Raw genomic sequence first — 12,910 nt, 5'->3', positions numbered from 1 at the left:
AACATCACTGTTTAATGAGGAGCTGTCAATCACGGTGTCTCACACACAGTGTTGTCCAGTAAACAGCGCCTCACCCTCGCAGTGTGTTTGTGCTATTTTTGACGTTTGTCCTCAGATGATGATGAGGATGATGATGGCACACTTTTCTGTTTTGTTTTGTTTTTTACCATAGCAGCCACTACGCTTTGATTTGTTTTTTTTGTGTGTGAATAGAATTGTCCTCGTCGTCCTTCATGACAAGAAGTGAGTGATATTCCCGGTGTCAGGTCACAGAGAGAAAGACTTCTCTACTGCCTGCGTTAAAAAAAAAAAATCTTTCCATTGTGTGTGTAAAAGTGTGTGTGTGTGTGTTTCTGGGGATCTAAGGTTTCCACACTGTCTGAGTCAAACTGAGGGAATTCCTTCCGCGGAACGCTGGCCTGGATTTCCAGCTCTGACTCCGGGGGTGTTTCCCCTACTTCTTCTTATTCCCTGAACCTGATAGATCATAATTTATACCACAGCGAATCACAACAACATAGTAAGACAGAAACCTTTACCATAGTATATACAGTATATAGAGAGAGCACACAAGGAGCAAACACTAGGGGTCACTACTACTAAGAATAATAACAATAATACCTGTGAGTACATATATATATATATATATATATATATTTATGTATATAAATATATATACATACATATATACAGTATATAGATATATATACATATATATGTACATATGACGAAAACATAATAAGTCATAATAAGATATAGAAATAAGGAAGCTACAGCACAAAACACTGGGGATGAAAAAGTCACGTAGCTCCTCACTGGTGTATCACAGCAGACAAAGGCGTGACACAGGAGACTAAAACAAAGGTTCCACATGTCTGTCAGGTGAAGTAATCGACAGCAAAATTAAATATCGTGGAAATATACATATGAAGTTATCGCTCGTCTTTAGTGAGAGATAAATAATAACTGTGTTTTTATTTCTCATAAAAATTATGATATTATATTCCCCCCCCCCCGTATATGGTTTATCTTTAGTTTCTCTTGGCTCGTCCCTCCCTCTGTTATCAACCAAAGCACACAGCTGATTAAAGCAGATAAACAAGTGCACCTGGATCCTTTAGCAGCAGCAGCAGCAGCCGGAGGAGAAGGAGGATGGTGAGGTTGCATCATCTCTCCTGATAACAAAGGTCTGGGGATCACAGTTACGATGTGATTAGATTAGCGTCGGCTCACGGGGAATAACTCTTCCTGTGGAGCTCAGACGCTGCTGGAAAACACAACCTTAACACTGCGTTAATCATATATTTCAAGAGTCATTTAAGAGGTAACTCACGTGAAAGGTGTTAATTACCAACAATGATCACACCCACTGGTGGGGCTTTTTCGGCACGGTACGGTTTGGTATGGTTTTCCATTATGTCGTAGAACCTCTTCAACACGGCTGCGTGAAACTGCCGTGACGTGGTTTTATATGCGACACAAATACACAGACTTGTGACTTGTAAAGCAGTTGTTTTTCGGTGTAACTGAATCAGTTCATTAAAAAGATTTGTTCACAGAATCATCCAGTACTCCAGAGTCTCTGAACCGAAATACGACTGAACGAGTCGTGATTCGGCTCACGATCGCTGGCTTTCAGCAGTGCATGTTTTCTGGAATTTTAAGTCTTTTTAACTGATCTGCAGTTCGGCATTGTTCCCTTCGATTTTTGTGTCGGACGTCGCGCTCATGACTCTTCCAGTGACGACACTGGCAGTTTGTCCACGTCACATTTTAGTATCGGCTCAGCTCGCTTGGAACCTCGTCAGAGCAGGTACTAAAAAAGCACCAAGTACTATCACTAATAGATGAGTCGTGCTAGAACTGTACAGTATAGTGGAAAAAGCGGCATAATATTTAACATTATATACAAAGAGTGTTTAAATATCTATTTTTAAACGTCTTTATTTACTTACTTACTGTGACTTATTGTGACATGAAAAGATAGAAAACAAAATCTTTCTCCTCTGATAACTGCCTGATTTGTAGTGCATCTATTACCACAAGGGGGCAGCAGCAGCAAATATTTAATCAGAAATTCAATTTACGAGTTTTCTTGAATGCATCTCCTCTAATCTTATATCCCGCAGATGTTCAGAATATTTGAATTATTTGAATATACTAATATTATAATATTCAAGGACCTATTACTTACTTATTTATGCTCAATATGTGGGTTGTGGCCCACTGGTGGTTTCTGAAGGTATTGCAGGTTTGTGCCTGATCAAATTATGTTCTCGATGAAGAAAATCCCAATGAAAAGATAATCATTGTAAAATATTATTTAATTTTTGTTGTACTGTATATGTTTTATTTATTTGTAAACACAGCTGCTAAAATACGACCACAATGCTAATAACAATTGTTATATTTCATCAATATTGAGATTATGATCATTTATGGTGATTATTCACAAAATATTTAAAATGTTTTGGGTTTTTTATACTTTAAATGTCATGATACAAATCTGAGCCTGTAGTTTTGCTGAAATGTTTGTGGCGTCAAACATCAGAAGTTTGTGAATCTTTTATTTACTTTATTGCTTAAAAATGGCTTATTAGTCATAGCTTTAATGTCATTATATTACATGGATCAGAACAAATAGTTATGTTTGTTTTCTGTTCTCTTATGTGCTTCAGTCAGGTTTTGTGTTTTTATTTGTCATTTAAATTTTACCTTGAGGCACAGTGAGTCACATGTGCCACCAACAGTGAATACATTTGACTGCACTTAAAATAAACTGCTAGAAATAAACAGTTGAGTTTGGTCCAAAGGTTGTTAAAGTCTGACTCTGTCATGAGGTTATTGCAGCGCAGTCACATGAACAAAATGTCGCCCTGTTTCCCTGAGGAGCAGAATGAGACCAAAACCGAGTTTAAAGAAGAACATTTAGGCTTTAAGTTACATTTTTGCTTATATTTTAAAATGTTTTGTAGATATGGGTATATCTATTTATAGCTATGCAGCAAACATACACAAGTACAAGTGTCTTTACTTTTGTTAAGATTTAAAAACATTTGAGTTGAGAAGATACAACTTGATTGTGGAGGTGGTTGATGATTGTTTTTCCACAAGGAAACAAAAATTAACCACTTTCCTATGAAAGAGGATTAGGGCCAGATATGATTTATTAATTTTTTAATCATGATTAAAAAAAAACTGGATTCTGAATTAAATCAGTTTCTGACTTTAATCTCAGAATTCCTACTTTTTTCCTTAGAATTCTGACTTTAATCTCAGAATCGACTTTAATCTCACAATTTCACAATTTTTGACCATAGAATTGTAATTTTAATCTCACAATTCTGACTTGTTTTTAGAGTAAAAACCTGGACACAGAAATGTCTCATTTGTACTTTATGTGAAAACATGTTGATCGTCCTCTCTCTCTCTCTCTCTGTTTTTTCCTTCCCAGTAAACGAGATCATCAGGAACGACCTGTCGAGCATCTCCGTGCACAGCCACGCGTAGTTTCCTGTCACATCATAAAAACAAAAACAAACTGACTCTATACTAAAATGCTTTTGCATGCTCGGACTACAGCGTGTGACAAACAGCAACAGGAAATGCAAAGAGAACAAATGTAAATGTATCGTCCAGACGACCAGGGTCCAACGTGTGCCTTGTTTTATTGTTGTTGTTTTTTCATATACATATATATATATATATACAGTATATATATATATATATACATAAACGCTTTTATGCAGAAATTATCCAAGGAATGAATCACATGACTGATGTTTTTGTTCTAAACAAACACACGTTTACAAACGTGTGAAACAAGTATGTAGCAAACAAACCTGCCATAAACAGACGTTTAGATGCTTTTAGAGGACCAAGAATTGTCTTTTTCTCTTTTGATTTTGTTTGTAAATGATCCAGTGCCTCTGGTGTTTGTTGTTTTTGTTTGTAAATACAGCGTCTGAACTGCTTCACTCTGCTTCATATCTGACAATGTAACGGGGAGAAGTGCCTTTGACTGGAAACGGAAAGACGTGGGCGGAGTTTGGCTTCACAACCTTGAAAAATGGAAACTTAAAGGTCCAGTGTGTGAGATTTAGTGACATCTAGTGGTGAAACTGCAGATGGCAACAAACCTTGGACTCCTATGGTGGCCTTCACAGACCAGAAATGATGTCATTCTACTTTGTTTATGGGTTTTCTTTTAGGTTTAGTGACGCTGTAGAAACATGACGGCACAAAATGGTGGCCTTGAAATTCTGACTCTAATCTCATAATTCCAACCTTTTTTCTTAGAATTCTGACTGCAATCTCAAATTCTGTCTTTTTTTTCTTAGAAGTCTAAAGATCACTTAAAATTTTGACTTGAATCTCAGAATTCCAATTGTTTTTTCTTTGAATTCTGACTTCTGCAATCTCAAATTCTGTCTTTTTTTTCTTAGAAGTCTAAAAATCACGTAAAATTTTGACTTGAATCTCAGAATTCCAATTGTTGTTTCTTTGAATTCTGACTTCTATGACTTTTAAATTTCCACCCAAAAATTTCCAAATGCTTTTTGAGGTTTCGTACTGCTCTAGAATCATGTCGGCACAAGATTATGACTGACGTCCACTGGGATTGGCTCTAGCCACTGTGTGAGCCTCATGTGGAGGATAAAGCAGTAGACAATGAACGAGTGAAATATTCCAATCAGGTGGCAACCGGTTACATTAACGTCACCCTCAGGATGTATATATATATATATATATATATATATATATATATCGTACACGTGTATAGCAGAGCTCACTGTAGCCTCACAAATCTTACACACTGGTCCTCCAAAGAATTTTGTTGTTTTTAAAAGCAAGATAATGTAATTTTTGCAGGACAATCACACCGTAAGGGTCATAATGTCCAAATGTCCCTATTTTAATTTTTTTTTTGGAAAATTGCACAATCCCGATGGAAGTCGTACTTGGTTTTTGAGTTACGATAAATCAAAGAGAACGCAGTTTTTTTTTTTCTGCGTTCGCCACCAACAACGAGCACTTAACCACTAAACCTGTGCTACTTTAGGGTCGTCGTTACTGAAGTCGTCAAAAAGAGACGTTTTAATGATTGATTCCCGAACCCGAAAAAAAAGCTACTTCCTGCCTTTATGCACTCGTACAGCACAGTTTTTGTTTTTTTTAGATATAAAATAATAAAATAAAAAGGACTCAGCACTGACGTGGAAATAAGACGGGAAAAAAGGAAAAAAAAAACAGTTGAAAAATCATCTCAGTTTTCGACTGTTTGTCCGTGGAAGCTATGCAACGTTAAAGAATGTAAACACTCAGCAAGACGGCGTCTTCATCCAAAGGAAACAGCAATAACAAATATATATATAAACTCTTCTTTTTTTTAAGCGTATTTTCATATTTATTCCCTCAGCATGTGCTCTGTTTATCCATGTTTATCGTTCAGCTTCTTCTTTTCAGTTCACGTTTTCCTACCAAACTGTATTTTTTCTTTTTTTTGTTCCCTCTTTTCTACGTAATCACGAGTCTTAATGCGTTTGACTGAAGAAGCCATAGTGAAATGTTTACTCTGAGAGTCTGTAACACTCTGTGTCCGTCACCTGTCGTGTGTTTTTGTCAATAAAGAAAACTTTGTCTCATTCTTCTGTGGCGATACATTTCTGTAAAGAGAGAGAGAAAAGATAGAGAGAATTAAGGCCTTTACATTTGATTCCTGAGGACAAAATAGATTTATATACAAATTTGATGTTTCTAATAAGTGATGTTTTTGAGTTCATACAACACTTTTTTTTTTTTACATATTTTTCATCAAAATAGTGAAATGCTGCTCCATTTTCTAAATAAATAAGATGTACTTTTTTCCCTAAATAATTGAGATTATACTTTTTCTAAATATATATGTATATATATATATATATATATATATATGTATATATAATTAAATTAATTTATTTAAATTAATTTCTTCAAAGATAATTATTTTTATTTAATTCTCAATTAAATATTCAGGAAATGTTTGCTTTGATTCTCTGAAATAATTAGATTATTGTTACTAAAAATGAAATAAGTGAATAAATGACATCATTTTAAGATAATATGAAAAACAAAAAAAAAGAAGAAAGAAAGGAGAATATGTGCTGTTTGATTTTAGATAATTTGGGGGATGTGGTCAAAACTGATTACTGCAAACCCAGGTTTGTTTGTATGGTGTTGAATGTGAAAATAATCTCCTTGTTGCAATTATTATATAATTTATATATTTTTTAAATGCACCAAAATAATACTATTTATGATGATATTTCACAGAACTTAAAGATAAAGGTGTTTGTTTTGATGTGGAACAATAAACAGTTCACAATATAAACATTTCAGGCAAAAATAACAAATCATAACTTGATATAAAGAGTTTGAGACGTCACTGAGACAGTTTTAAAGTGAAATAAGACTGAGCTTGGTTTTTCTGACTTAAAACAGTAAATTGCAACTGAATAAAAACATTATTTGTAACTTAAATAATGTGCAAAAATGGCGTAAAAAAATATTACAAAGTGGAAAACAGAGATAAAAGAGTGAGTGTCAATATTCAGTGGGTGGATTTCAGATGTTGTGGTGCAACACTGACACCTTGTGGCCTCTTTATATAACTCATATAAAGTCAGAAATGAATGCACTCTTGAATGAAGGCAAATTTCTGTCTGTTTGTTGTTTTGTTGTCCTGTTGCTTTGTATATGTGTGACGGCGTCAGGGGCCGCTCTCATGTGAAACTCGTCTTTTATGAAAATCAGGACGTGTTTGTCTCACAGTTTGTTGGTTTTGCTCTGCACCTGTTTTTCAGGCATTTAGGGAAATCAGGTGTTTGTAAAAACACTGTGTCCTCAATAAATCTTTGTCTCTTTTGGTTCTGAGCAGCAGCTGAAGGTGAGGTGAAAATTAAATGTTTACACTTTTCTTTACTCAGAATTGACAGATTTTCTCATCTACGATAATCACATGTGACTGTAAATGACAAATTTAAACTTCACTTAATCATTCGTCTTAATCTGCTCCAAAAATATGAGACAAAAAGCTAATTTTTCAACAAATCTTTCTTTATTTTATAGATATGAAATCTATTTTTTTTCTATAAGAGAATAATTTGTGTTTTTAACAGAAAACTAAAATTATATTCATGCAAAAATGTTTTACAGACACATATTTATGTATTGAAACAATATAAAAAATAAATAAAACAAACCATAAATCATAATCTGCTCCAAAATGTTATCACAGTAATAAAAGCTTTGTGTGCTTTACTGTGTAAGTATATTTGATTAAATCTTACTTTACATGAGGATCTTTATTTAATCTAAGAACTGATTTCTACACATTTTGGGACCAGAATAAGTCAAATTAAACAAAAAACAAAAACATTGTCATGATGTAAAGATGGATTACTAATCTATTCGTACAAACTTCAAAAATCGAATTATGTCAAGTTATTTAAGATTGAACAGATATTTAACAATATGTTTCTGTATTTGTATCCATTATAAAAATGGCTAAACTGTTTTTATTTCGAAAAAAAGAGTTTTAACAGAAAAACACTTTTAATACTAGAAAAATGACAGAATTTAGAGATTAGGGAGCTTAGAATCAGATGATATTTGATGATGTTTTACCGTATGTGTTTCTGTATTTAGATCAAATATTGTCTATACTTAAGTGGGGGTTTTTTTTACATTTGAAAGTCAATAAAAAACACTATTAATACACAAAACCGCAGAATAACCAGATGAGACATCAAGTTATTTAGAAATCAGATATTTGACAGTTTTATTTGAGGAAAACATTAACATTAACAACACAAAAAAAACATTGATCAATATTGCATCATGTGTGTTTCTGTATTTGTTAAAATGTTATAAATTGCTAAACTGTTTTTTAAAAAGTGTCATTCAGGAAAACATTGTATTAAGAAAAAAAAAAAACACAGAATTCTAAGATTAGAGAGGTGTGGACGTTGAGACTAAACAGTGACATGTGCTCGTGCAGCTTCTCTCTGGTGATCTGTGTGTGAATCGAAACTCTGGTGAGATGAATCACACAACCTGTGGACCAAATGAAGTCATTTTGCTGTCCACGGTGGACATCCTGACGTTCGTCATCGGTCAGCCGGTGGTCCTGAGGCTGATGTGGAGCAGCCTCACGTCCCCGAAGACCCCCGACATCCTCAACGCTAACTTAGCCGTCTTCCACAACATCCAGTACTTGATCTCGCTCATGCATTTGTTCACCCTCTTCCTGGTGCCGCAGAAACATGGCTGGGTCTTCAGCTTCCTGTTTGTCTATGTGCAAATCGGAGGCCCGATGAGCTTGTCTTTCATCTGCATGCAGAGATACGTGGCCGTGGTTCACCCCCTGTCTTACCCTCTGCTGAGGAAGTACAGGTACAGCAAGGTTTGTGCCGCTGCAGTGTGGTTCGTCACACTGCCCACCACCTTTATTTACGTGTTCACCGTAGAAAATGTCAACCCTGCCCAGGAGAGCTTTTATTACGCTATCCCATCCACCGTGATGGTCCTGATGATCATACTGATGGTGCAGAGCAGCATCACTGTCGCGAAGACGCTGAGGAAGCACAGCCCAGGAGACAAGACCTTTCCTGCCAAGAAGAAAGCCTTCTCCGCCATGCAGGCCATGTTAGGCATCGGCATGTTCTTCTACCTGCCGGTGCTCCTCATGCAGAAGATCACAGCCCTAAATGAATATATATACACCTGTATAACTACACCTGCAGGTGTGATATTGTTGTCCATGGCGAGTGTTGTGCATCCAATCTTTTTCCTCTCCACCCAGGGAAAGTTGTTCCAGAAAAAACGCCAGGTGAAGTGAAGGTGATGAACCGGTAAACGACGCAGATGTTTACAGTCGGTGCCAAGAGTGTTTAGCGATGAATGATAGAATCTAGTGGGGGCTGTTCTCTGCTCAGGGTTTAATACTTAAATCTTTTCGATCTGCACTATATGGTCAGAAGTAAAGTATCACATGGACACGTGACAATTACACTGACAGAGGTGTATTCAATACGCTGTGCGCCCCCTAGAGAGGGAGAAAGGAAGGAAAAACCTTTGTAATAATTAGCTGTGGTTTGACCTGCAGCTAAGACAAGCTAAGTCTCTGGAACTGGACGAACTTCTGTGGGTTTATTTTCTGTTCCATTGAAGCCTTTTGTTTTCTAGAAGTCATAGTTGTTGTAAAGCGACACAACTAAACCGACAGGAAGTCTCACGCAAATAGTTGCCGAAAACAAGGTCCCTACGAAACACTTCAGCAACATGTTCTCATAATATTTAAATGTAAATAACAAAATGGGACACTCTACTTTACTGGACGTATTTCATTGCTGTGTCATGTCCTGAGAGGAAGATGTTCCGAACTGTTTTTGTAAATGGGGGAATTTTCGTCATCGGTGCCACCTGCAAGTACCTCCATGGTCCACCAGGGGGCCGCTCCCCTCCCTTTGGGAAGCACTGATCCAGACGTTGCCTCACAGCAGTGATTATGTGATGGAGAAATAATTCCACTGTGTTGAATCTGTTGTGTAAGAAACCGCCGCAGTAATGTTTCTGCCTCTGCCTCAGATGATCTAATCGTATATTTAAACATAGTTAAATGTTATGTAAATCAACTCGACGTCAGATTTTTACAGATTTGTATCTGAAATGATGGAAATATGGAAATGGTGTTTTGTTTGTCGTCTTTATTCCGGAAAAGCCGCACAGATTTATAGAAAGTGAAGTGACTGGTTTTGAACTGTGCTACGGACGTGACACTTTAGTTTAGTAAGTATTTTTAAGAATTGAGGAATATTTTTATTGAAGTTTTAGAATCATTTCCAACTATCATATGTGATTGTAATCTTTTTAGTTTGCCAAAACCACCCACCACTGTGTTGTTCATAGCCAATTCTGCTTAGACATGTATGTCTTTATTTATAATTAAACGTGTGTTTATTAAAAACATGATTCTAAGTGATCTACAAAGGAAAGAGAAAAAACGATTCAATGAAACACCTGAGTCACCTGATCATTAACACATTTGAATGACAAATTATAAATGATTCATTTATACACAGCTGTACTTGTTAGAGGTTTGAATGAAGCTCTAACTATGAAAAAACTGAGAGTTTAAACAAAGCAAATAAACAAACAGAAACATGTGTCACACTTTAAAGTCGAATAAAAACTACATCTGCTTAAGTTTACAATATTTAGAGTATATATTCATTATATAAAGAGTGTGTTTCTTAACTTTATCTCACCATTAAACTGCCTGTTTTGACTGGAACTGAAGTTTCGTAACCCGCTCTCGCCGTGCACCAAAGTCCATTGAGAAAATCAACGATTTTACATCATGGCACACAGGAGTTGTTGATCCACTGTTACCTCCGTCAGCAAGTTCAAATGTGTTATTGTGTGACTTTGGTGTTAGAAAACCTTTGTTTGGATAAACTTAAGTGACACAGTCTTACCAAGCGGGGCACCAGTAGACCAGCAGCTCCTGTTTCCTTTCACGTTAAAAATGTTAGTTTTCTCTATGGAGTTTGGTGTGTGAGTGAGCGGTTTACAAACTGGAGAAAAAGCTGTCAAACAGTGAGATAAAATAAATTTAAGTGAAAACAAACAAGTTGAACCTTTTGAAATGCTTAAATAATGTGTTTTTATAATTGTGGAATAACTTTCCTCACACGTTCTCTTCTGATTTATGAGGACAGTAACTTTATAAAGTTGTATACATAACCCTCGAAAAATCTTAAATTCAAGAAAATAGGTTTGAAACTTCTTTTTTCCTCATGTCTCTATGACTCAAGCACATTTTGTGTTGCACACGTCTCCTCATAACCACCGCACCACAGCTCCACACCACACGAGGGTGCTGTGGCCCTGTAATCATCACCTTGACGCAGGACAGCGTGAGAACGAGGAGGATCCACACCGACACCTGTGAGGAAGAGAGAGGTGAGAACCTGGAATCTGCTCCAAACGTTGTTACTGTGGTGACGGTCATTTAAATTCAGTTGTTGTTCAGTGAGTGCTACTGTCCTGCTGAAACACACGCCATTCCCAGTGTTGTGGTTTATTTAAGAACAACTAGCTAGCTAGCAGTGCTTTCTAGCAGCCCAAAGCTAAATTGTAGCATTATCTTCGAACAGAATTTTTTTTTAGATTTTAGAGCTTCTTTTCATTTTCGTGCCTTTCATAGGCGTATTAATCTCAATAAAAATAACTATTGTTTCTTCAATGTCATGTTATCCACATACTCCAAACTAATGCCGAACTGTAATACTACCCTAGACTATTAGGACACACTATTAGCTTTTACTGCATTTTATATTTTATGTGAATATTTTCATCACGTATTGCACGTAAAAACAGAGGTTTATCTGTTCTCACTCTACTGCACCAAAGTCCGTAGAGGACACAGGAGTTTCTGGGAATATGGTAATTAATGGTGATGTGTATGAGATGAAAGTCTAAAATAGTTAAAAGGAAAAAAGTCAACGTTTGATCGTAAAACAAAGAAAGCTTTTCGAGTCAGTTATTTAACTCTGTATTGTTTATTAATTCAGTAAAAGCAAGAAAAGTCATGAAGTGATCACAGTTAAGTCTCTACAGACTTAGTTGATTAAGTTTGTGTCACTTAAATCTGGCAAATCTGAACAAAGGATTCCAAGCATTGGAATCACAAAATGACTTAAACATAAAGTTACTGGTCAAAGCAGCAACAATGTGAACACATTCTTAAGACACTGTAGAATTAGGAAGGTGTAGAATGTATTAGTTGGGTCTTTAATTCAGTGGCAGATATCAATTATTCCTTGTTTCACTGAGGGTTTTTCTTTTCTTTTTGTTCATAAAAAAAGAAACCAAGTGAACTTACTTTTAACTCTTGACATATTTACAAATTTCACAAATTCAATCCACATCTGGCCCAAATCTGGCCCTTGTTAAAAAAAAGTTTGGACATCCATGGTGTAGGTCTTTAGTAGGGATGAACAATATTACGAGCCGCCTCTAAGAGACGATTCCTTTTGTAGCGTTGGGGAGAGCCGAGTCTTCTGCTGCTCCTGCTCAGCTCTGCTGAGAATCCATGCAGGCAGGGGCAGGACTTTATTTTTGATGGACACACCATGTGGCCAATGACATGCGAGGACAGACTAGGATCATACCATAGAAGCAGTATGTGGCTGCATTTCAAAGATATTGGAGGCTGCAAAGCTCAGTGTAGGGTTAGGTTACCTGTGCAGGTTCTGTGTTCATTTGTTCATTTAAGGATTTGATTAAAATGTTAGAAAAAAATGCAGAATATTTTTCTGAATTTTTTGGCTTTTATGAAAACACAACAAACCATTCATGATTACTAATTTAGGCTAACATAGAAGGCTCTGATTGACACTAATTGAATAGACGTTTAGGAACTGTAAGAGTTCTTCTTAGGGAGCCGAGCCAAAAGAACCGAATCTTTGAAAAGAGCTGGACTTCTGATCACCACTCCTGAACCTTTATACAGTTTCTACAATTACAACCAAAATCTAATATTTATTTTGAGACATGACCCACATCCCCAGAGGTCATGTGTAGGTCAGGACTATTTTAACACATTTTGGCTTAAACAAGTATTGTGCATCTTGTAATTTGAAAATTGCAGTAAGCCAAAAGTAATACCTGTACATGTTCTGATTTGATTGAAGCTTACATTAATCATGTTTTCAAATTATTACCCAGTCTCAAGCTTAAAGAGTCCTTTTTTTAAATATCAGGACAAACCTCGTCTCTCTCATCAACCAACATGACACTTTCACTCTGTCATACACAACCTGAGACCTAAACATCTCAGACTGTGTTTATAACAGATGAACGGGAG

At 36.1% G+C, this 12,910-nt stretch overlaps 1 protein-coding gene across 1 annotated transcript in view; it reads left to right on the top strand.

Annotated features, from left to right (window-relative positions):
* nfatc1 (nuclear factor of activated T cells 1) overlaps positions 1 to 5,647 on the top strand; it is a 51,324-nt gene extending 45,677 nt beyond the window's left edge. Inside the window, exon 10 of the mRNA XM_058619230.1 lies at positions 3,455 to 5,647. Within this exon, the coding sequence (XP_058475213.1) occupies positions 3,455 to 3,510 (56 nt within the window). The 3' untranslated portion in view covers positions 3,511 to 5,647. The remainder of the gene's footprint in view (positions 1 to 3,454) is intronic.
* Positions 5,648 to 12,910: the final 7,263 nt, after the last annotated feature.

The sequence above is a fragment of the Solea solea genome, chromosome 20, assembly GCF_958295425.1.
Source record: "Solea solea chromosome 20, fSolSol10.1, whole genome shotgun sequence".
In the NCBI taxonomy this organism is placed as follows: Eukaryota; Metazoa; Chordata; class Actinopteri; order Pleuronectiformes; family Soleidae; genus Solea; species Solea solea.
Note: the sequence above shows the minus strand (reverse complement) of the source record. Positions and strands in the feature narration are given on the sequence as shown.